At 45.4% G+C, this 25,895-nt stretch overlaps 1 protein-coding gene across 4 annotated transcripts in view; it reads left to right on the top strand.

Annotated features, from left to right (window-relative positions):
* CFAP44 (cilia and flagella associated protein 44) overlaps positions 1-25,895 on the top strand; it is a 382,521-nt gene that overhangs the window by 56,086 nt on the left and 300,540 nt on the right. For 2 of the 4 annotated variants that reach the window (XM_069202786.1, XM_069202785.1), the window contains exons 2-7: positions 11,050-11,187; positions 12,848-13,021; positions 16,389-16,526; positions 19,863-20,030; positions 20,771-20,908; positions 22,661-22,810. In XM_069202786.1, coding sequence (XP_069058887.1) covers positions 11,050-11,187; positions 12,848-13,021; positions 16,389-16,526; positions 19,863-20,030; positions 20,771-20,908; positions 22,661-22,810 — 906 coding nt within the window. The remainder of the gene's footprint in view (positions 1-11,049; positions 11,188-12,847; positions 13,022-16,388; positions 16,527-19,862; positions 20,031-20,770; positions 20,909-22,660; positions 22,811-25,895) is intronic. The other 2 variants (XM_069202788.1, XM_069202787.1) reach the window with 2 other exon arrangements.

Genomic DNA, 25,895 nt, shown 5'->3' with positions numbered 1-25,895 from the left:
CGTACGCTGCAGGAGATCAGCGATGGGTAGGGGTGCGTCGTCACCTCCCACCCGGTTCAGTGTTTAAATGGTGCCATCACTGCTCGGCCGGCCTCGCTCTTCTCACCCAATCTGTGTACTGCTGCAAATTTTATCCTAATCGGGGCCCGCTCCTCCAAGCGCCACCATGCAGGTCATTCCCAGCACCTTGTCTTGCGGGCCGGCAGTCCCGGCGGGGTCCTCGGTGCTCTCCCAGTCTCCTAGAGCAGAACAACCCACTGTCAGAGAGCTCCGCCTGACAGTGCGCAAGTCGGCTGCCCATCATCGCCCCCCACTTGCCGTGTTTTGTGCAGATAATCCGGGGTTAGCTGCGGAGCTCGATTTAAATATATATTTCTATATTTAAATATATATTTCTATATTTAAAAAAAAAAATACAGAGTAGTGCGTGAGTGCTGCAGTACCCTAAAAAGTTTTTAAAATGTTAACATTTTTGTTTAGAGCTTGATCTACAGTTTTATACTATTGAATTGTGGTCAGTTTCTTTTTTTAAGGTAGCACAGTAATCTTTAGTCATTTCTGCACTACTTTGTACAATTTTCTGAGTGTAAAAAATTTAAAAAGCACTTTAGTACACTGTATTGATAAAATGTTTTCTGGTGTATTTCCAATTTTTAATTGTAAAATTTTTCTTTTGGTACCTTGGTACTCCTGAGAAACTTCAATTTTTTTTAGTGAACATATATATATGCTTATAAATATATATTTTTTAAAATACAAGACCTAACACTTTCCTATATTGAATAGCATAACACAGAACACAAGAATACAGGAGGTAAAAACAAGATGGCTGACTTTAACTTTTGTAAAGGCAGTCATTAGCCAATCAACTAATGGTTTGTCATCGCTACATCCTTCAGGAGTACCAAGGTACTACTGTGGCCATAGATATAGCCAAATTAAGAATGCATAAAATACTCTCGATACGTGCGTGCATTACCTCAAAGAATCATCTGCACCATAATATATCATTCTTCCAAATTTTGTAAAAATACGACTGATGGTTTTCACGCTAAGTGAAATCAAAAAGTCTATGTAAAATGCATTGGATTTTGCAACCTTTTTTGGGGCCACCACCCACACACTTTGTTGTTTTCCCCCCCTTAACAAAACACTGAGAAGCATTCAGGACTCCAAGAATGAAACCAGAGGAGTAGGTCTGCAAAGTTTCGCGGATATTTGTCAAATGGGTGTAAACTTATTAAGAGACAAAAATCAAAACCATCCCTAGCTCTGGCCACCCTAACAATATATATATATATATATATATATATATATATATATATATATATATATATATATATATATATATATATATATATATATATCCCTAGCTCTGGCCACCCTAACAATATATATATATATATATATATATATATATATATATATATATATATATATATATATATATATATATATATATATATTGTTAGGGTGGCCAGAGCTAGGGATGGTTTTGATTTCTGAAACGTCTGTTGAAGCCTTTTCTATGTTTGATGGTGAATTAATTTGGTCAGAGATAATCGCTCCGAGAGTGCATGAATTCCTTTGGTGAAAACGCATATATCGTGAGTCCGTCCTCACGTAGTGCAGCACCCGCTGTGATTGTGGAGCGGCAGCTCTGGCGGAACAAGACCTACAACACGTGCCGGAAAGTAACTTTTGGCAACGAGTTATAGTTTCTTAACATAAGTATAATGATAAGTACAACTATAACTGCTGAATTTCTATAGTTTTGTATGGGTAAAATGTTAACCTAACTGTAACATCCCTTTACCCTTTGTTTTTTTCATTGAAGGAAAAACAAATGGGTGCAGGCAGGCCATGTACAGTGGAGGTTGGGCAGTCATAGCTGGTTGAGAACGCGACCTTGCTTTAGGCCCGTGGCACAAGGCAAAAGCCAGGTTGAAAATTAAGCAAATCATATCCACTGCACAAGGCCGTGGTTGAAAATTAAGCAAATCATAAAAAAGATAATTGAAAAGAACCACAGTTAAAAAGTGAGTTAGTAATCTGTCCTCCACATAGCATCAACAATTGGCAATTAGTGTTCTCGATGAATGAATTGATTGGGATTTGGGATTCACAATGACATCACCATACTTTTATATGCATGTTTCCATATGACGCACGTAAACACATGTTTATTATTTCCCAAATAAAAACAGATTATGACGTCAAAACACACTTGTAATAAGAAAATAATATGAATAGCCACCCATAAGACCTGTGAAGTCAGTCCTAAGAGACTTATGAGTTATACTAGGCTCTACGAGTACCAGTATAATACATTTTAAAAAAACAAAAAAATAGGCCTATTGCACCAAATCCTATGGAGCTCCTTAATGGAAATTGAAAGTTTGTCACTGTGATCACATGGCGAGCAGCCTCCTGTGATCTGCTCACTTTCACTTACTTAAACAAGCATTCTGAAAGCCTATAGATCTTGTCTAGTTGCTCTATTGGCTTTGCCAATACTTTTTGGCAATGTTGTGCATCATCGTGAAAAATAAGTTATAAAAAAATTAATACAAAATCTGCAATCACGCAGACACTGCCAGTGTCACTGCACTAATGTGCAGTGCATTATGACATTTGTGGGCCTAGAACTTTAAAAAAAAAAAAAAAAAAGTAAAGGCTAGTGGGGATGAGGGGAGACAAGCACATAAGGGAAGAGAGCAATGTGGGGGCTGGAGGTTGAAGCGTATGATGGAGAGAAAAATGCGGAGGCTAGAGGAGAAGCACCTGAAGGAGAGTGCAGCATGGTGCGCAGGGGGCAGTGAGAAGCATACAAGCAAGCAAGAACTACAGGGAGTGCGGGGGAAGGGAAGAGAAGCACATTAAGGAAACAGATTGAAAACACATGCACTCCCATGGAGTGCTTACACAAAAAAAAAAAGTCCCTATAAATGAGCAATAGAAGGACACAATTCAGCCAATCATAAGATGATGATAAAGTGGCTCTGCTGGTGTGGAGGAACAAACACAAGATGGAACAAGATGGACAATGAAAGCCATTGAATTACATCAAGGAAATGAGTGGCAATTGGCCCAATCAATGGTAAGCAATGGGCTGGCTTTAGGGCCACTGTAAGTTCTTGAGGAGCCCAAAATTAATCTTTCTGATGGATACACCTACCTGTGGATTCCTCACCTAAAGAATTCTCCCCCTCGCGCCAGCCTCTACGGAAATTTCTTCTAGCTCTGCACGTCGACGATGACTTCACAAACGCCCAACTCCACGCGACGCCGCATGACGTCATCTAGGCAATAAGAAGCCCTCGTTGACGTGCAGACGTCAGTTCCCTTTTTTCCGTGCCTCCGAGTAACGGTTTTTCTTTGAGGCTCACAGGGAGCTACAGTTTCGAGCGACGGTTACAATGTCGCAGCCAAGGAAATCCGGCTTTAAACCATGTAACCAGTGCGGCGGTCGGATGTCGGTTACTTATCCCCATGAGAATTGCCTCTGGTGCCTTAGCTCCGACCATGAGGTCGAGTCATGCGGCTCCTGCCAGCGCATGAACCCAAAAGCACTCAAGGAAAGGGAGGCAAAATTGTTCTTGGCCCGTTCCAAGAAAAAGAAGGAGAGGCGTCATCGGAGGGAGTCCTCTTCAAGATCCTCGAGATCCCATCATCGCCATGGTGACTCTCGGCGCTGTCACGGTTCCCGGCACCGATCGAGCAAGGGACCGTCCAGATCAAGATCGGCATCTCCATCAGCTCAGCGCCGTCCGACGTGGGAGATTAGCCCGACCGTCACCCCTCCACCTCCTACGACCCCGGCGTCACCCGGGTCGGTTTTCGAGGTCGAGCCTCGCCAGAGGGCTCTCCTAGCCAGGAGTTACCTGGCCCCTCTTTGGTGTCTATGCCGGCGCCGGTGCAGCAACAATACCCGGCTTTCCTGACTCCAGGAACGGATCCTGCGGCGTTTTCGAATGCCATGTTTAAAATGTTTTCTTCCATGGCGCCGGGTGGAGGTCAAGCAGGTCCGTCTGGCCCTTTGGCCTTTAATTTGGGTGTTCTGGCGTCTTACAAATCAACGCCTTTCACTCCATTTTTGCCTGCTGCACCTGAAGCAGCGCCGATGCCCTTGACGTCACCGAGGAGACCTGCTACACCCGCTACCACGCCGTTGGATTCGCCTCGGATACAATCCACAGTCAAGGTTCCTGTGGAGCCGGAGGGTCCGGCGTCGGATGGATCTGAGGTTCGGCGCCGACGGAGATCTTCGGCGTTGGCTGATGCCTTATCGACGCCGGGTCTCGAGTCAAGACTTCGATCTAGACGTCTGGCTTTGCGCCTGTTGGAGGAGGAAGAATATAGCAGGCAGCACCTGGAAGAGGGTGAGGTTTTGGAGCCTTCTGGTGACTTTCAAGGTCTTGATACGGCGAGTGGCATAGATACCTCCCCGGAGTGGGATCTAGCTTCCCCTGGAGAGTTCACTGAGGAAGCTGCATCTTTCCACGCTGTAATTCGGAAGGCTGCGGACTTTTTAGACCTCCCCCTTCCAGCTGCGGGGGTTAAGAGAAACCTGTTGATGTAGGTTTTGCATCCAACATCTTTAACGGCAGAGCCTCTCTTGCCTTTTAATGAGGCGCTTCTGGATCCTATTAAAGACAGGAGGAAACCTGTGTCTACGGCTGCTGTCAACAGGGCGGTGGCTCGACGCTATCGGGTGGCACCAGGTAATCCTGTTTTTCTCTCCAAACACCTGACACCGGAGAATTTAGTGGTTCAGGCCTCCTGTTCATCCAGGTCCTCTCCTAGCTCGTTTCCCAGAACACCTGCGGACAGGGAATCGAAGAAAATGGACCATACTGCTAAAAAGGCCTTTTCTTCTTGTAGTATGGCCTTAAAGTCATCCAATGCGACATGCATATTGGGACGTTCTATCCATGCCCTTATGGAGGAAGCGAAAGGCCATCCGAACTTGTCCCAGGAAATGTTGCAGTTACTGTCGGACGCTCAGGCGGCAGCGACCCAGGTGATCCAGTCGGGATTGGACACTTCAGACTCAGTGGCTAGGGCTATGGGCACGACCATAGTTTCTAGGCGACAATCTTGGCTGCGCTCGTCTGGCTTCTCATCAGACGTACAGGCGACTCTCCTCGATCTGCCCTTTGATGGCGAGAAGCTCTTTGGAACAAAGGCAGATTCTGCTCTGTAACGATTTAAGGAGAGCAGAGCCACAGCGAGGTCAATAGGGCTTCAGTCATCTGCCTCATCCTCCTTTAGAGCTTATAGGAGGTTTAGGGGATTTGAACGTGGCTCCTCCTTTCGTGGCAGATTTCAAGGACCACAACAAACTGCAAGCACCCTGCCGTACAGATCTTGCAGGGGCAGAGTCCGGACAAGAGGAGCCACCCAGGAGAACTCTGCCTCTTCCTCTTCCTCGGGAGGGGTGCAGCAAGGAAAGCAGGCGTAGTCCTCCTCCACTCCCTGTCCACTTGTCTCCGGTAGGGGGGAGACTTGCCCATTTTCTTCCGATGTGGGAGGTTATAACATCTGACTCCTGGGTCATCGACATTGTGAAGAAGGGGTACGCTCTTCCCTTTTGGGAATTCCCTCCCCACCCATCCTTCTGTTCGGTAGACCATCTTCTCCTATTACAACAGGAAGTGTTGTCCCTATTGGCAAAAGGTGCGGTAGAGTTGGTTCCCGAGCAGGAGAGGGGTCAGGGCTGTTATTCAAGATACTTCCTGATCCCCAAAAAGGATGGTCGGTTGATACCGATTCTGGACTTGAGGGCTTTGAATTGGTTCCTCAGGCAGGAAAAGTTCAAAATGCTGACCCTTTCACAGGTTCTTTTGGCGTTGAACGAAGGAGATTGGATGGAGTCTGTCGATTTGCAGGACGCATATTTTCATATTCCGATCCTCAAATCGCACAGGAAGTATCTCCGGTTTGTGGTGGGATCGCAGCATTATCAGTTTGCGGTCCTCCCTTTTGGATTTACTTCAGCACCTAGAGTCTTCACAAAGGTGATGGCGGTGGTAGCGGCAGAGCTCAGAAGAAGGGGGATAGCAGTATTTCCCTATCTGGACGATTGGTTGATCAAAGCCAAGACTCCGGAGCTCGTGCAGCGTCATCTCCAGTCGACAACTCAGTTGTTGTACGACCTGGGTTTTTCAGTCAGTGTGCCCAAATCCCACCTGGAGCCCTCTCAACGCCTCCTGTTCATAGGGGCAGTATTGGACACGACATTGAATCGGGCCTTTCCTCCGCCCAAGCGGGTTCAGGACATCCAGGCGTTGATTCCAATGTTTTGAAATGGAGCGGTAGTTCCAGTCCTCAAGGTCCTTCATCTGCTCGGTCTGTTCGCTTCTTGCATACTGTTGGTCACTCATGCACGCTGGCACATGAGGGCTCTTGAGTGGTGCGTCCGCAGGCAGTGGTTTCAGCACAAAGGGGATCTCGAGGAGTCGATAAAGATCTCCAGAGACACTGCAGTGGATCTTCAGTGGTGGGCAGCGGTCCACAACCTGTCACAAGGAAGGCTGTTCTCGCTGCCGTCACCGGTGGCCACAGTGGTAACGGATGCTTCCACTCTAGGGTGGGGAGCTCATCTGGGGGACCTGGAGGTCAAAGGCCTTTTGTCTCCGGTAGAACAGAGATTTCACATCAATCTGTTGGAATTGCGGGCAGTACGTCTGGCTCTCAAGGCCTTCCTCCCTTTCATTCGCAGTCAGTCAGTCCAGATTCTGATGGACAACACTACCGCAATGTGGTATATAAACAAGCAGGGAGGAGTGGGGTCCTTCAGAGAAGCTCTTCGACTCTGGTCCTGGCTTAAGGACCACAAGATTTGCTTGGTAGCACATCATTTGGCCGGAGCTCTGAACGTGCGTGCGGATGTTCTCAGTCGACGCAGCTCGGTCGACCACGAGTGGCGTCTTCATCCGGATCTGGTTCTGTACATCTTCCAGATGTGGGGATATCCACAAATAGATCTATTTGCAACTCAAGAGAATGCGCAGTGCCTGCTATTCTGCAGCCTCCAATATCTGGTGCAAGGAGCTTTGGGGGGCGCGTTTCAGATATCCTGGAAGAGTCAGTTGCTTTACGCGTTTCCCCCCATACCCTTGATTCCTCGAGTCCTGAGGAAGATTCGCCAAGACCGAGCCCAGGTCATCTTAATAGCTCCGGATTGGCCAAGAAGGGTGTGGTGTTCAGACCTTCTCCAACTCTCTCAGTGCCCACCGCTCCGTCTCCCTTACAGGGTGGACCTCCTCTCGCAGTCGCAGGGGCAGATTCTAAACCCCCACCTCCAGAGCCTGCACCTTCATGCCTGGAGATTGAACGGGGCAATCTAAGTGCTTTTTCTCTCCCACCAGAATTGGTGGATGTTATTTTATCGGCCAGGCAACACTCCACCAAATCAATCTATGCAAGTCGTTGGGCTAAATTTGCATGCTGGTGTGGAGAGAACAGAATTGATCCCTTAAAGGCTCGTTTATCTGACATATTGTCATTTGCTCTTTGTCTGGCACAGAAGGGTTGTGCGATTGCCACAGTCAAAGGTTATTTATCTGTGCTGTCGGCTTTTCTGTGCCTTCCTGATCAACCATCCTTCTTTAAATCTCCTATTGGTTTAAGATTTCTGAAGGGACTCACTAACAAATTTCCACCATCACCATTTGTTATGCCTCAGTGGGACCTTAATTTGGTTTTAATGTTTTTAATGGGGTCCCCTTTTGAACCAATGCATTCTTGCTCTTTGCGGTTGCTAGTTTTCAAGACTGTTTTCCTGGTGGCCATAACATCGGCCAGAAGGGTCAGTGAGCTTCAGGCTCTTAGTGTAGAGCCCCCATACCTTTCTTTCTTTAAGGACAAAGTGGTGTAAAGGACCAAGGCGGCTTTCCTTCCGAAGGTTGTTACACCCTTTCACCTGGGGCAGTCAATTACTCTCTCTTCCTTTTACCCTCCACCTTACCCATCCAGGGAGGAAGAGAGGCTCCACCGGCTGGATCCACAAAGAGCGCTGAGCTTCTACGTCGACAGGACGAGGGAGTTCAGGCAAGATGATCAGCTCTTCGTTGGATATGTGGGGAAGAGGAAAGGTAGAGCGGTCCACAAGAGAACGCTATCCAGGTGGGTCATTCTATGTATTAAGATTTGTTATTCTTTGGCGAAGAAAGAACCACCTGTGGGGCTTCGTGCCCATTCCACCAGGGCTAAAGCAGCTTCATCGGCTTTGGCTAGGGGTGTTCCTGTGGCTGACATCTGCAGGGCAGCGACTTGGGCATCCCTCCATACTTTTGTCAAGCACTAATGTTTGGATTCTGAGGTTAGGAGGGATGACCATTTTGCTCGCTTGGTGCTGCATGATTTCTTGGTTTGACCATTCGGGCACCCACAGCCGGAGGTTATACTGCTTTGGGACTCTATTCTTTAGGTGAGGAATCCACAGGTAGGTGTATCCATCAGAAGAATAAGTTACTTACCTTCGGTAACGCTTTTTCTGGTGGATACAGTAACTACCTGTGGATTCCTCACGGTCCCACCTGCCTCCCCGTTGCCTGGCTGGTCATACCATGAAATCCTTGGGTGAGCATCCTTTGCCGTGTATATATGTATATATCTGATTCATGTATATAGTTGTAATATCTGTATATACATTTCCTTTTCAAATTTAGATAGCTCAAGGAAAACATGTTTGGACTTGACTGATATATTTTACTCTTGTATAGTGCAATTATTACTGTTATTTAACTTTATTTTATTATAATAAATGTTCTATTTTCATTCATTTGAGATGAATATGTTCTCTTTAGGATCAACCTGTTCACCTGTATGGCACGTAACAAATGGTGATAACTGACGTCTGCACGTCGACGAGGGCTTCTTATTGCCTAGATGACGCCATGCGGAGTCGCGTGGAGTCGGGCGATTGTGACGTCATCGTCGACGTGCAGAGCTAGAAGAAATTTCCGTCGAGGCTGGCACGAGGGGGAGAATTCTTTAGGTGAGGAATCCACAGGTAGTTACTGTATCCACCAGAAAAAGCGTTACCGAAGGTAAGTAACTTATTCTTCCCACACAGACAGCTTGCTTTGTCGAATTCGGCAAGACCTAAAATGCAGGCTGCACACCTGGACATCAATTAGGAAAAGTAAAGGGTTGCAGCTGGCCTGTGCTTCTGCAGTATTTTCATATTTAACTGTAGGTGAGCCATTTTCCTTTATTGCATTAGGGCCCATGATACGCTCATTACACCTCTGACCCCTGACCACATTAGACATGAAGGCAGTGGCAGGAAGAGTAAGTAAGAGGGGCGAAACAGCCATATTTGATTTTTGACATGTCCTCTCCTCTTCTGACAGATGCTCAGCATGAATAGAAGGCTGTTGAGGGTGGAATTCTGGGACAAGGGTTCATCTCTATGATAGCTCAAAGGTTTCAGGGAGCGTTATGGCCCTTCTATTACCCGCTGGCATTTAGTTGGTTCAGACTCCATGGCAGCATTAAATTCGAGAATGAGCCTTAGAAATGGCCACCAAAGAATGAGAGGTGACATTGAGAACAGGGAAAGAGACAACACCCCTCTAAGAAATGTAGTTTAAGTCTCAAGAGAGTCAGGTTTCATAGAGGGTGGGTGCCCTGAATATTGTACACTCTGCAGAGGTGAACGAGTTGCTTGTTTCTTTCAGCATAACAGTTGTTTACTAATTCAATATACATTACAAATTAATAAAACCTGCTGCTCGCAGCATTTTCTGTAGCTTTGGGTGGCCTGGAATAGTCTGGATTGTCCCATTCGTATGAGTGTGATGGCTGGTAGTTTTATTGGTACTCACATTGGCAAGGTTGGCAGGGACAATGCGTGGCACAAGCTGCAGTGGCCTCCTGAGAAGGGTACTTGCACTTACAGTTTTACAAATTAAGTACTGGAGTAAAGTACCCCAACCATACCTAATGAGGCAACCACAGTCACCTTGCAGTTCAGCAGCTTTATAAAGGGCCTCGTCCTCACGCCTCTCTTCACGGAACTCCTCATTGACTTGAAATGTGCTGAGTTACTTATAATTGTGGGTACTTTATCATGTAGATCACCATAGCATACACAAAACATAATTATTCCTGATAGATTAATTGAAACAGAGTATCACAAATGTTACCATTTCCTATCATTAGCAAAATCTATCCTTGGGATCTACACCTTTTATGCGACTATCAAATTACTTTTCAAGAGTCATTCTTGGCCTATGATGACCATAAGTAAAGATATTTGCTAGGGCCGTAAGACATAGGTGGTCATTCTGACCCTGGCGGTCTTTGACCGCCAGGGCGGAGGACCGCGGGAGCACCGCCGACAGGCCGGCGGTGCTCCAATGGGGATTCCGACCGCGGCGGTAAAGCCGCGGTCGGACCGGCACCACTGGCGGGGTCCCGCCAGTGTACCGCGGCCCCATTGAATCCTCCGCGGCGGCGCAGCTTGCTGCACCGCCGCGGGGATTCTGACCCCCCCTACCGCCATCCAGATCCCGGCGGTCGGACCGCCGAGATCCGGATGGCGGTAGGGGGGGTCGCGGGGCCCCTGGGGGCCCCTGCAGTGCCCATGCCACTGGCATGGGCATTGCAGGGGCCCCCGTAAGAGGGCCCCTACATGTATTTCACTGTCTGCAGCGCAGACAGTGAAATACGCGACGGGTGCAACTGCACCCGTCGCACAGCTTCCACTCCGCCGGCTCGATTCCGAGCCGGCTTCATCGTGGAAGCCTCTTTCCCGCTGGGCTGGCTGGCGGTCTGAAGGAGACCGCCCGCCAGCCCAGCGGGAAAGTCAGAATTACCGCCGCGGTCTTTCGACCGCGGAACGGTAACCTGACGGCGGGACTTTGGCGGGCGGCCTCCGCCGCCCGCCAAGGTCAGAATGAGGGCCATAGTTCTGCCCCTCTGATTTCAAGGCCTTTAATTTGTCCTGCTTGCTCTACAAAATACCTTTCCAGCCTTGAGTTGTGTTAAGTACTGCATATCTAATTATTCACTTATTTGCATTTCCTGTCTGTGCAGGTGAAATGGAAAGTGGAGAGGACAATGTTGCTGAGATAAGACCTGGGGCAGAGTCTGACTCTCACACACATGACATTGGGGGGCAGCCAGACAGCCAAATGGATGAGGGCAAACAGTCAACTGATCTCATCACAGCAGGTAAGTAAATGTATCTAAGGTGCCTTGCGTTACCGTAGTCAGGACTCAGAATAAGCGATGAAAAAATCATAGAGGTGCTTTCTGTAACTTCAGTCGAGAAGAAAAAAGACTTAGGGTCTGATTACGAGTTTGGTGGTCTGAAAACCTGACCGCCAGACCCGTGGTGAGGAGACCCCCTTCGAGGTGGTGGTTTCTCCACCGGCCCTGTAACAACCTTCCCGTTGGGCGGGAACCTGTCAGCCTAGTGAGAAAGGTGTGGCAGCATTATTCCTGGCTCATAATTGACCTGGAGGCAATGCTGCCACACCCAGGGTGCACTAGCACTCTTGAGATGCACACTCTTGGCATAGTACACAGTGCGCATTTGAAGTGCCCTGGGTAGGAGGACCCCTGCATTTGTTCTCCCCCTGCCATTTCATGGTGGTGGAGCTTCCATGAAAAGGCTGGCAGAGATCAAGGTTGTGATCAGCAGGGCGTGTCTGAGTTTGGCGCCTTCCTGGCTGATTACAACCAGGACAACTGTCAGCCCATCTGGATCAAGGATCCTGGCGGGGGCGGAGGTAGGTTGGCAGGTCTGCCCTCTAACCTCGTAATGTGACAGTCGGATTGCCACAGCCATGGTGGTCTGACTGGCAACACAAGGCTGGCGGCCTGCCCTTAGTGACAGTGCAGCCTGAATTGAGAACCGCATTGAGCCAGAGTGCTGCAGCTCAGTTAACTACCCTGAGATCAGCAAGAAAAGTGGAAATTCAGGCACACAAGTGATGGCCCCAGATAAGACAAACTAAAAAGATATGTAAGGCAAAGAAGGACAACATGTGTGACAAAATATCCTCAAAGCCAATACATCCTGGAAACGCCTTTTAATAATACTGCACGATAATCACAGGTTTCTGCTTGACACCTTATGCACAGAACAAGGATGTATATACAGTGAGCAGATGTTTATGTAATGAGCAGAAAGACAAGTTGGTAAGGCAAATCAGAAGAGAACAGCTCAAGTAAGGGATAGTACCCAAAACACAAAGAAAAACACACCCACACACACACACACCCACACACACACACCCACCACACACACATACACACATACACACACATACACACACATACACACACACACACACACATACACACACACACACACACCACACAAACACCCTCCTCTCCCCTCCCACCATGCCCCTACAAGTACACAGTGACACGCTTCAAATAGATATGAACATTAGGTACCCTGACTATTTTAGCAGCGTCTCTCTAAATGTGGTACGTTGGTACCCACTGTGCCCTTACCATCTGTGGTCTCAAAGTATGTGTGAGATGCTGACTCAAGGTGCTATCAACCAACAAGCCCTAAATGTGCCTGGGGTTTCTTGTTACCCCTATGCGGAAGGACCGTGGCCTAGATCTTGTGGTTGCAGTGCTCCTTCTGGCCAGGGAGGGGTGATTTTCATATGGCTTGGTCTCTTTGCATGAGCCGGATGAGCTATAACATGATGGAATGCTGCTCTTAGGGCAGGCATTTAACAGCCCAGTAGTTGGGGTGCAGAGAACAAGTATGTCTATTGTATTGTTCACATTGACCACTTCCAACACTGCCTTGGGAATGGTAAGTGCTGGGTATATGATCATTCACTCATTTATATTTCTTGTCTTCTAGTGGTCGTGGAAAGTGAAGCAGAAAATCGTGCTGAGGTGACACCCAAGGAGGAGTCTCACAAACATGCACCTGGCACAGGTGGGCAGATTGACTATACACAAGTACCTGATGGGGAGCAGGAGCCAGACATTCTTCCGGATCAGGATAAACAACCTGATGATGTCATCACGCCAGGCACGTAAATGTCTCATGAAGATCATTGTAACAGCCAGAATGCAGATAACCAGACAAAGGGTTTGGCCAGTTTGTTGTCCATAGGTTCATGGACCATGATGCACATACCAAACCGATGTTTGTCTGATAGGCTGTTGCGAGGTTTGTGAAGTGACAGAGAAGTTCACATATGAAGAAGACAAAGGAACAGGTCAAACTATTGAGAAAAGAGACCACAGACAGACAGACAGACAGACAGACAGACAGACAGACAGACAGACAGACAGACAGACAGAGTGCTTAAGATCGACTGTCAGCTGACAGAGCAAAGACCAGTAATGCACATGCATCTTCAACTATATACGGAGGAGTTACCCCAGAAAAGTTGAACCACAAATTTGGTTAAGCCAAAGAAGGAGTCTCAATCACTGATGTTAAACAGAAACTACCAAATGCGCAGCAGATCTTCATTTATTTTCTAACCAGGCTCCCGTTCTCTGTAATACCAAAACTGGATATCTAGTGATGGAGACAAAAAGGCACATACAGAACAAGATACATATTTCTCTGTGCCTATTCTAGTCTTTATTTCAGGGTTCCACTGGGGTATTTTATTTGATGATATAAACCAATCTCGGTCCAAATGTTACAGGTCCAGGAGGTGTATTCACCTGTAATCTCAAAAATATCACAAAGGCATGTTCCAAATCAAATGCAACACACAGGAGATTCCCTTCTAGGAAAACACATTTCTTGTGAATGTTTTCATAATCTTAAATGGCATATTGTAGAAGCACAGCAATAGAAGACATATTAAAATAAACGTACCCTTGGTACAGTGGATAAAACTAGCTTGCATATACCATTGTGTTTTATCATTACACAGAACGCGTACAGTTGTTGAATGTTTATGTTTTAAAACAAAATGTATCATTTTTAGATGGACATACCAATACTGTGAGGCCTGTTCACACAGTGTGCTTTGTGGAACGTTTACTAGGACTGCATTAGAACTACTCATGTACCACAAAGTGCTATTCACAAACCTACATGTAGAGGTCTCTGCCTCTCTTATCTTTTCTGTCTGGAGATTGACTCCTGGTCGCTTAGGTCTCGCCGAATAGAGGTCAACGTTTTAGTAACAAATGTGGGAAGAAGCTTGGGGAGTGGCTGGGAAATGGGGAATACTTAGTACTACATGGAAGTTTCATAGATAGGGGTAAGAACAGGCTTAGGGCGGAGTTTAGAGGGGTACAAATACAAAAGCCCACCCTTAAAAGAATATCCCCATGGCTAATCACAAACTGCACTCCTAAGATTACTGGAGCCAAAAAAAGGGCCCAAAGCAGTCATGAATGTACTCCAGCCGAGCCTTCGAATAAGTACAGCACCACGCAGGCACTGAAACACGCTGCCATGGAAAATAATTGATGCAGGGATTTAAAATAATAGGGATAGGAAATAATGTTCAATAAAACAAAACATTTCAGTTTTAAAATTACATATACATAATTTCAGTGTTGGCGTATGTTCAATTTAAAGTTTTTTTTATTTTTATTTTTTTTTTTATTTTTTTTTGTTAAAACATAATTAAGTAAAACTTTCAAACGTAATAAACAATTACAATTAAAATTAATTAAAATACCTAAACCAATAGGTTTTAATAAATTTCACTAAAAATAATTAAATATAAAATGATAGTGTGACTGTTTTAAAAAAAAAAGTTTTTGTATAATAAATATAAATGTAATTATATTTTATTGAATTATTTGTTAAACATTTAATTTGAGTCCTTGTGCAGTAAAGCTTTGTTTCTTTTACTTCTAGGTTAATAATTACTTAAGTTGAGTTAATATTTTCTTAATAATTCTTAACGTTTTTATTCTCCTTACCATAGGTAGTTTCCACCCTGGTGGTGTAGATCCCTACGTACATGTGAAAAGTTACTAGTAGTTACTTTACACCTGTAAATCCTGTGTGGCCAGGCTCCACCCTCTATGTTGAGTGGGTAAAGACATGGAAGTCTACTTCTAGTAGTAAATTTACACTCGGAAATGGTGAATAGCGGAAAAGTGTTACGTTACAACTAGATGCAGTAGTAAGTTTACACACAAGTACATCTACATATGTAAATTTACCTTTATGACTAGGCTCCAACGAGTTTTGATACCTTGGGAAAATCACAATCTTTTTATACTAAAAGATTAAACTTTGAACTGCCGGCAGTGTATTCGGTTTCTCACCACTGCTTAGCCAATGGCTCCATTCGCGATACAGAGAAAGGGCTGCGTGCATGTGCCTCCTGCATCTAGTATTTGATTAGGCGGGGGTGTCTCTGAAATACCTCTGAATGCATTTCACATTACTGAGAACCTAGCTCACCCTGACAGTATTGGGCCATAATACTCATGTAGTTACCCATGATATGTTACTTGACCTTTTTCTTATGATGGATGAGCTGTTAGCCTGTGGTGAAAGATTCCCCCCCTTAACTGGGCCACACCATCTAGGAGGAGCAGTAACCATGAATTACAAAGTATAATGGGTGTTTAATCCAACTTTCCAGTCCCTGTATCACCTGTTTATGAAGTGCTTCTTTATATATATATTTGGGAACAGTTCTCATTTTCTATGTTTATCACAATTAATTCATATAGCTAGTACACACCACTTGTTCTTTAGTTTCTAACCTATTTTATTTCAATTTCCTAGCTATAGGTCACCCACCTAAATGCATAGGCCACGCATCACAGGCCTACATAGTTCAAGGACCATAATTCCTTGATTGCTTCCTTCAGTTTATATGGAGCAGTCCACCCATGTGCTGCTTGGCAACAGAGAAATGTTTCCTAGTAAGAAGATGCTAGCGGATACATGCTTTCTATTATCATCAATTTGCAGGGGATGTGCATGCACTGAATGAGGCCAGCCCACACTCTTCTGTCTGTAGGCGTGACAGAAGAACCTGTGGACTATTAAAACAACCTCAAAGTTGAAACATGCTAAGAGTGTATTTAGAGCTCACACTAGAATAAAAGTTCCAAACATAAAACGTAACCTTCCACAGCTGAGGCAAAGATGTATATAATGAGCAAGAAGACATGTGGAGAAGATAACATTCAAAGCATAGGAGCAACCCAAGAGAAGCAAGAGAAGGCACCAGGAAGGAGAGACATTCATTAACATCACTACTAGCAAAATAGTAGTTTCTCAGCTTTAATTAGGGAGATTCAGGACTAAATTACAAAAAACCTGAACTGTCATCTGATGAGCACCAGAACACACCTTCAGCAAAGCCTTAAAGATTGTGTTCACCTTCTCTGCTATTCCGTCACACAACAAAATGCAGCTCAGAGCTTCCACTCATTTGTGTTTTATATTTGTCCAGGGGAAATAATGGAGAGTGCACCAGAAACCCAGGCTGAATTAAGACCCGAGGAGGAGTCTAACCCACACACAGCTGGCACTGAGGAAACGCCTGACTATCCCGTAGATCAGGACAAGGAGGCTGATCCTGATGGACAAGGTAAACAAATGCACCCCAGACCTCTCATTGTAACTTAGCCAGGCTTCAGAATACCCACAGAAGGAGTTTATAGGTTGGCTTTCCATACCTTCATTCAGGGTGATGGACATAGTTGGCCCTAATGAACAAGATGATGTTTGTGTTTATCAGCTGTACGTAGCTTGTGATCTGACAGAGAATTTGAAATAAGAACATAAAGTGACACTGGAAACCATATTAAGCAAAGGCACCACAGACAGATCTCTTCAGTTTGGCTTTAGACACAGAGTGGCAAAGACCATGAGCAGATAATGTAAAACCAGGCACAGGGAGGAACGCTCACCTAAAAAAGATGAACTACAAATCTAGGAAGCAAAGGAAAGAAAGGAAACCTGCATACTTTGACAAAAAAACATCCAGAAAGTCAACAAAGACTACCACTGTAGTTAGGGTGTACTTCACCCTATCCTAGATGTTTCAAACAATATTCTAAGGATTTAATTTGATCCTTTATGCCCAGAACAAGGATGTACATAATGAGTCCAAAGACAAGTGGTGAGGTACACAGTAAAATAGATGAGTAACACAAGAGAGCAGTACTGACAAGGAACACTACAAGCAGCACATGTCACCAGACACCACATGGGATTAGCATGAGCAGGTAAAGGTGTTTGTCCTCAACCAATGTGCACATTCATGAGACCACAGCAGGAGGACAGGAAGACCAATAGCATTGGAGTGTATTGCTCCCCCGCCCCACAGCCTAACACTGCACCCTGAAGCTTGCAACACCTCATTCCTTGTGCCCTCATTGGTCTGTTAAGGAGTATGCAAATGTTAGCCTAAGGTGGCATTAGTCCGTGACTTGTACTGAATGCGCATATGCCTGCCACATCTTCAGCGCCAGGATACCATCCCAGGTGAGTTGTGAGTTGTATAAATACACATAACATGTACAAACTGCATTTACGATGGGGCAAGTATATGGCTAGATACCTGCATAGGGCTGCCAACACATCCTGACAACCACTATTTAAGACATTGAACGTCTACTCCATAGTGTTTTCCCCATGTTGCAGTAAAGTAGATTTCCAGGTGTTACACCTGCTGGCCAAAATATAATAATGCTGAGTTTCCCTAAAGTGGAAATTTGCACGCATGCTTAATGTGGAAATGGGAATGTGCACATGTAACATTTGTTTGTCTTTTCTTCTCCAGAATATTTTTCATGTGGTGAAACTTCTTCCTCTGCCTTCCATAAAGTTCTTTCCCTTTCCCACCCCAGAAAACTATGTTATGGTGTTACGTGTGCCTTTAACGGGACTATTTTTACGTATGTTTGCAGGGTGAAAACTATCTGTAAAATGTTTCTGAGTAGTCATAAAGGTATGAATTAGTGGCTGTTCACCTCATTTTATGGGCCACCCCTTGTAACCTCACCATTCCTGACTCTTACTCCAAAATTATGACATTGAAAAAGTGCAAATCTGGCAGATATTTTGATCCCTTAATCTATCTCCATATTGACCCCCAAGCCTCCAACTTTTAGCACTACTACCATTGATGGGAAGGCTTCCTTTTTTCTCTCCCAACATGTCTGTCTTGAGAGATCCCCTCCCCCCAAGTTTCCATCTTCTGTTGGGTTTACTGTTTCACAGAGAAATGCCTGAACCCACCTTACCGGTTCACCACATTTTCCTTGTAACCTCACCATTCCTGACTCTTACTCCAACATTATGACATTGAAAAAGTGCAAATCTGGCAGATATTTTGATCCCTTAATCTAGCTCCATATTGACCCCCAAGCCTCCAACTTTTAGCACTACTACCATTGATGGGAAGGCTTCCTTTTTTCTCTCCCAACATATCTGTCTTGAGAGATCCCCTCCCCCCAAGTTTCCATCTTCTGTTGGGTTTACTGTTTCACAGAGAAATGCCTGAACCCACCTTACCGGTTCACCACATTTTCCTTGTAACCTCACCATTCCTGACTCTTACTCCAACATTATGACATTGAAAAAGTGCAAATCTGGCAGATATTTTGATCCCTTAATCTATCTCCATATTGACCCCCAAGCCTCCAACTATTAGCACTACTACCATTGATGGAAAGGCTTCCTTTTTTCTCTCCCAACATGTCTGTCTTGAGCGATCCCCTCCCCTCAAGTTTCCATCTTCTGTTGGGTTTACTGTTTCACAGAGAAATGCCTGAACCCACCTCACCGGTTCACCACATTTTCCTTGTCAGGTGCCACACAGTTTCTTCTTTCTGAATTAATGGTCTCAGAAGTGTTGCCCAGAGAGTTTTTGTGTGGCATAGAAAAATCTCATACCATGTTTTCATTGGCTGTGGGCTGTCCAGCCCTTTCCTTCTAGAGCATCAGTTTTAGATTGAGCCATGCTTGCTATGATAAAAACCTGCTATCATGTGACCTTTTGTGCTCAAATGCATATACCATCTGTGGTGCTCTCTCCAACACCAAAGAGGAAGTGAAATCAAAGCATTGAAGAGGTCTCTTTGCCAGGTAGACAAATCGCTGCACGTGAAAGATGTTCTACAAAGCCTGCATTACCCTGCTTGGCCACTAGTTAGCAACTTATGTAAAGCCTAGAAGACAAAGGGGGTCATTCTGACCCCGGCGGTCCAGGTCGGCGGGAGCACCACCAACAGGCTGGCGGTGCCCCGCAGGGCATTCTGACCGCGGCGGTTTGGCCGCGGTCAGAACAGGAAAACCGGCGGTCTCCCGCCGGTTTTCCGCTGCCCTCATGAATCCTCCATGGTGGCGCAGCTTGCTGCGCCGCCATGGGGATTCCAACACCCCATACCGCCATCCTGTTCCTGGCGGTTCGCCCGCCAGGAACAGGATGGCGGTATGGGGTGTCGTGGGGCCCCTGGGGGCCCCTGCAGTGCCCATGCCAATGGCATGGGCACTGCAGGGGCCCCTGTAAGAGGGCCCCACAAAGAATTTCAGTGTCTGCTTAGCAGACACTGAAATTCGCGACGGGTGCAACTGCACCCGTCGCACCTTCCCACTCCGCCGGCTCCATTCGGAGCCGGCTTCCTCGTGGGAAGGGGGTTTCCCGCTGGGCTGGCGGGCGGCCTTCTGACGGTCGCCCGCCAGCCCAGCGGGAAATCCAGAATGGCCTCCGCGGTCTTTCGACCGCGGAGCGGCCATATGGCGGTTCCCGCCAGGCGGGCGGCTACCGCTGCCCGCCAGCCTCAGAATGAGGCCCTTTATCCTCTCCTGAGCAATCAAAGCATCAAACTGTTGGTTGTCAAAATGTACTCTGAATCATGAATTTTATTAAATGTTGTGTGTATAATTATTCACTGAGATGCATGGTCTCTCTATCCAGGGCACGTTTCAGAGGAAGACCCTCCTGAGGTAAAACGAGAGGAGATGTCCTCCCTACGCACACCTGGCACAGAGGGCCAGCCTGATTACCCACACACACCTGGCGCCAGGGGGCAGACCGACAACCCAATGGATGAGGACAAGCAGTCATCTGATCCTGACACAACTGGTAAGTGAATATTCCTCATTGTCTCATAGTGCCTTCGCCAGGTAGATGTCCATTTTCCAAAATACCAGTGGTAGCCAAAGTCACACTTTCTTTAACCCCTCATGACAAACAGTGGTTGACCTCCTTGTCCCACCCTCTGCACTTCAGAAGTTCGGCCATAGAGACATGGAACAGGTAGTAAGTAATGTTCAAGTCCAAGGGCACAGAAGACCCTTCTCCAGAAGAGAACTGCATATCTTGGGATGTTGTAGCGCATCCGTAATGTAATTCTAGTGAACATACCCACTATTGATACACACCAGACCTAAGTGCAGCTACAAGTTCACTGCAACATGGTTGGATCTCACAACCTTGCACACATCACTGAACATTATTCCCACACTGACCATGCACAGAAAAAGCACACTACAGCCATGCACAACAAATGGAACAGCCTCTCTCTGGATCATCCACTGTGGACCTCACAAGGGGTATGGAAACATTATATAGATTCCAACACAATACAGTACAAATAAATCATCACCTTTTTGGCAGCAGCATAAGGGAAGCCCAAGACTAAATATAAAAAAATCTGCACTTCCCTTTGCTGACCACAAGTGAACACTTTGATTTAGTTCTGCTCCTCTGCTGCAGGCATTTGATGTCCTGCTAGTCAGCTCAACAAATTCAGATTGGATATTGATAAGTATTTTGGGACCTGAATACAGTCATTCACTAATTTACATTATCTCTCTTTCCAGTGGAAGTAGAAAGTGCAGAGGAAAGTCTTGTCGAGCTAAGACATGCGGAATGCTCTGACCGCCAGTCGCCTGGCACCAGGGGGGAATTTGACAACCTACCGGTTCACAATAAACAGTCGGCCGATCCTGATCCCACGGGTAAGTGCACTCCCTTACATCACTCAGCTCGATAGCCCTACCCAAAAATATGACGTTTGTGTATGTTGGCTTTAGGTAGTCCATGAAGTGATGGAGAAGTGAAGATACAGAGGAGACAGTGGCAATGGAAGGTGCATCATGTAAAAGTGCCACAGATAGAGAGAGTCCTGCAGTTCAGCCGTAGACCAGGAAGTGATGTGCAAGTGCAATGACAGAGAGGAAAGAAAAGATAAACTATGAATCTGCAAAAGTCAATGAAGGAGAAAATGTCAACCCTGAGGCTAAAATGTCCATAAAACCAAAACATTCAAGAACTCCAGTTATTTATCACCTCATAGTAATTTAAAAGTGGAAAATGTTCCCAAAGTACTTCACATAAGCCCTTATGCACAGGCAAAACAATGTGAATAATCAGCACAATTACATGTGAGAGAGATATAGGACAAACAAGATGAGCAACACAAAAGAACAGCACAACTACTATCCAAAACACAGACACACACACAAACAAACGTGTGCACATGCTCGACTTCTGGAAGAGAGCTCATACATGCGTCTGCATGTTCACAAATAGTAAAATGCTATAGGTTCCCCACCAAGAATGACCCAAATGAGTGGTGACTTTAGTTCCACGTACTGGCTTTGTTGCATCTCCTTTACTGGTACCAGGTTCCCATAAGAGATGTGGTGCCCTCACCCCCTTTCAGATTCTGGCTCAGTGAGTTCTGTGGTGGCTTCAAACCAGTCTTACCTACACATTCAGAGGTGGCATAGCTAAGTTTTTCTGACAACAGTGCTCCTTTTTGTTGAAGTTGGGCTCATTTGTTATATGGTTTGGCCTCTTGGAATGGTTCAGATGAACTAAAACATGGTGAAATACTGCTTTGAGGGAACACATTGAACACCACAAGTAGTTTCTAAGCCCTGGATCATATATTTCCATCATATAGTTTGTTGACACCATCCAGTTCCACCATAACAATAATCTACAACCAGGCTGCATATTCTGAAACCGACACAGGAGACAACCAATAGGAGCTGAATCTACCGGTGGATTCCAGTAACACATCCTTTGTATTCTTATTGGTCTGCTAAGACCAGTGCAAGCAGGTATCACAGCAAGACATATACTTAGACTATATGAGCCTGTCACATCTGATGGGCAGACACATGGATATGGCCACCAGCACATACTTGACCGAGTGAATTGCAAGGCTCAACTTTTCAAACTCAAAAATCTGTTTTCTTATGTATTCTTCCTCATTTGGGGTAGATTTCTGACTTTTTGGGGACTCTGAAATTTAGAGCTGTCCCCTTTCTCACCCAGGAAAGCCACATACTTTTCTCTTTAGCAGAAGTAGTTGTACAAGTGTTCATGGATACCAAACTACCCCCTGCATGCTTCTGAATACCAACAAATGTTTGAGTTTGTGTGTCTTCGCTGTATTTTGTGGGGCCACTCTTGCCCGCTGTAAAGTACCTTTCCCACCACGACCCCTAAAATGGCAAATTCAACATGTGGAATTTTTAGTGCAGATGTCTTGTTTCACCACCGAGGGTAGAGACCCAGAGTGTGACTGATGCTGAATGCTCCCACATACAACATGTGCTTGACAATCCATGAAAGCCTCCCTTTGTCTTCAGCTGCAAAGAATACATGTTTGATTGGAAAGGGGATGCTTTTCTTTTTTACTTTTTCAAGAATTACTCTTAGGAATTTTTAACAACTGCTGCATTTCTGTAACATGACAGAAGCTGACATCAAGGATGAAACTACTGAGAATATTGACCAAGAAACATCAGGTCAAGAACTCAACCTTCCAGAAGACCAAGATGACCCAACTGATGGGTCTAGTCGACCTGGTACATCTGAAAGTACACAACTGGAACAGAAGGAAGGAAGTGAGTGATTTCCTATTCAGCGCAATGATGAGGAACCTTTCCTTCATGGTTCATTTAATCAGAATCTATATGCATTCTGTCAAAACCTTTTTCATGCATGTGATCCTTAAAAGAGGGGACAAAAACAAGAATACATAACAGCACATGCTAAACACAACAGGAATAAACACAACCAATACATAAGCAAACCAAAAACCAGGATCATCACCAACATATATCCTTGACCTGGTGCTGACAAACTAAGACATAGTTGCAGATGAAGCAAGAAAACCATAATCAGAATTTTCAAAAGCAATGTGTTAGGTTACTTTGGAAACGTAGCTAACCTCAATATTACCAATTCACAAAAAACTAATAGAGTAGACCCACATCTACCACCTGTTTATATTTACAGCTTCTTCAGTATTGACAAAAGACACAAGATGGTATCAAGGCAAGTATAATTTGTGTAGTTTTCCTGGTGTAAGCCTGTTTTACTACCCCCTCCTCCTATTGATCTTAACAGGCAGAGTGCCTGTCAGGTTTATGGTTAGAAAAAAGTGATTTCACCCAATGTAGGTGTTGTTACCATGATTTGAGGCCTGTAAAACTTGCCTCTAATCGCACAAGCAGATAGCACGCATGTGCTGTTTACACACACATCAGATTTGGGGACTAGGGGAAGTATTAGCACATTATGCCTCATTCTGAGGTGTCAATGTCGAAATAGAGTGCAAATTGGACACAATTGTTTAGCACATCCTGTACTAACATGAAGGTCACTGTTACAAGTGATCTGTTAAATCCAGTGGACCCAGTAACAGTAGCTATCAGGCCCCATCAGAACTATGTGTTTAGTGGGAAAACTGCTGCTCTGTGGTATTCCAAACAGATATTTCACTTGATGCAAGCAGTCAAAGTATCCTGGATAAATACCAGGGGAAAAGCATGCAAGAATCTGCATGGTGAACAGATTCCCCTATGTTATTCCCAAAAAACCCTAATCCCTGTTATTTCAATCCTCCTGGTATTTCTAGGACCTTTGATAATGGTAATTCTAGTGGAGGGAAAGAGCAGGAAATATTGGGGATCTATATTCTACCAAGATATCTTGGGACACTCAAGCATTTTGATTCAATAATGTTCTGGCACTATTGAACTCTAAGTTGCTCTAGGCTTATTTGATTATATGCTGTTGCAATATGTACATTTTTATTTGCTTTTTTATATTATTGATTGGTACAGCAGATTTACCTTTTTTGCACTGGAGTCTGTTTTATGGGGGTAACCTCAATAAAGCACCCATTATAGTGGATAATATTCCCTCTACAGATTGTTTAATTTTGAAATACTCTACCCACAAGCTGGAAGCCTTTTACACGCAGCCGTGACATCACTTTGTGCTACTTCCATCAGAGGACGTTAAAATGGTATGCTGGCTAGCAGTGACAAGACCAATCTCAAAACTGGCACTGCCCCAACTGAGCCTTTCCAGTTCCCTGTTCCTTACCCAGACATCAGGACTTTATAACCTACCCTGGTGCATCTCCAAAGGTTCTAATGGTCAAGAAGTTCACATTTCATTGGAATGTTTCTCATTTATTGTGTATTTATAGATTTATAAAAATGAATACATCATCTTTGGAGTTTAGAGGTGCAGCCTGAGCACTGGCTGTGGTATGTGGGTATCAGCTGTGAAAAACAGAAACTTCTGGCGATTTAGCAATAGAACGTTATTGCCTCATAGGGCATATTTTCCCCTGAAGTAAAGCCCTGGCTAGTTTCTTCCGAAATCTCTCAGTCGGTGGCCTTATTGAAAACAATCTAAAAGATATGACATAGTCTGTAAGAAGGGGCTAATATTCTTTGTGGCTGCTGGTGGAGTGACTAATGTACTGTTTGCTTATTGTTCAAGCTGAGGCATTGCATCAGATAATAGCTGATGGGATGGAACCTTCCAAACATAAATGTAGTATAGTCCAAACTTTGTGGCAAGTGGGATACCTACCCCTCAGTGATAAGGGTGCAGTCTTGTTTTTGATTCTCAGAATTCTCCCCGATAATGAGTCGAACGTTTGGATAAGTCATTTATTTATTTATGCATTTTTATATAGCGCTGACATTACCCAAAAGTGCTATAGCGCTCTACATAGAAATGGCTCATTACATAAGCTACAAGTTTACATAATCTGATCATCAATCAATCAATCATTATACTTGTAAAGTGTGGCTAGTCTCCCGCTAGGGTCTCAAGGTGCTGGGGGTGGGAGGGCGAGTAAGTGAGTAGTTGTCGATGGTCAGAGGGGATCAGATGAGGAGCCAGGTTTTGAGGTATTTTCTGAATTGCGATAGAGTGGGAGATCATTTGAGGTGGATGGGAAGGGAGTTCCAGGTCTTGGGGGTGTAGTGGGGGAAGGACCTTCCTCCGGCTATGGCCTTTCGGACGCGTGGAACGGCGCCGAGGGCGGCGGAGCGGAGCGGAGCTCTCTCGTGGGCGTGTATAAGTGAAGTCTGTGGTTGAGGTATTCTGGTCCCGCGTTGTGAAGGGCTTTGTATGCGTGTGTGAGAAGTTTGAATGTGATTCTCTTGTCTTTTGGGAGCCAGTGCAGGTCCCTCAGTAGGGCGGAGGTGTGGCTGTGTTTGAGGGTGTTCATGATGAGACGGGCGGAGGCGTTCTGGATGTTTTGCAGTCTTTTCCATACCTTGGTGGTGGTTCCGCTGTAGAGTGCGTTCCTGTAGTCCAGATGGCTGCTGACGAGGACCTGGGTGACTGTTCTTTTGGATTCGGTTGGGATGCATTTGAATATCTTCTGCAGCATGCGCATGGTGTTGAAACAAGCGAAGGAGACTGCGCTGACTTGACGGTTCATCGAGAGTGCTGAGTCCAGGATGAAGCCAAGGTTGCGCCCATGGTCGCTGGGGCCGGAGAGCTTTCGAGGGCAGTGGGCCACCAGGAGATGTCCCAGGCTGAGAGGTTGTTGCGATGATGAGGACTTCTGTATTTTCGGTACTTATTTGAGGCACAGCTTTTCTTCATTCAGGCGGCGACTGCCTTCATTCCGTTGTGGAAGTTTGCTTTGGCTGTGTGCGGGTCGTTGGTGAGGGA

Source organism: Pleurodeles waltl, chromosome 8 (assembly GCF_031143425.1).
Source record: "Pleurodeles waltl isolate 20211129_DDA chromosome 8, aPleWal1.hap1.20221129, whole genome shotgun sequence".
NCBI classification, from domain to species: Eukaryota; Metazoa; Chordata; class Amphibia; order Caudata; family Salamandridae; genus Pleurodeles; species Pleurodeles waltl.
Note: the sequence above shows the minus strand (reverse complement) of the source record. Positions and strands in the feature narration are given on the sequence as shown.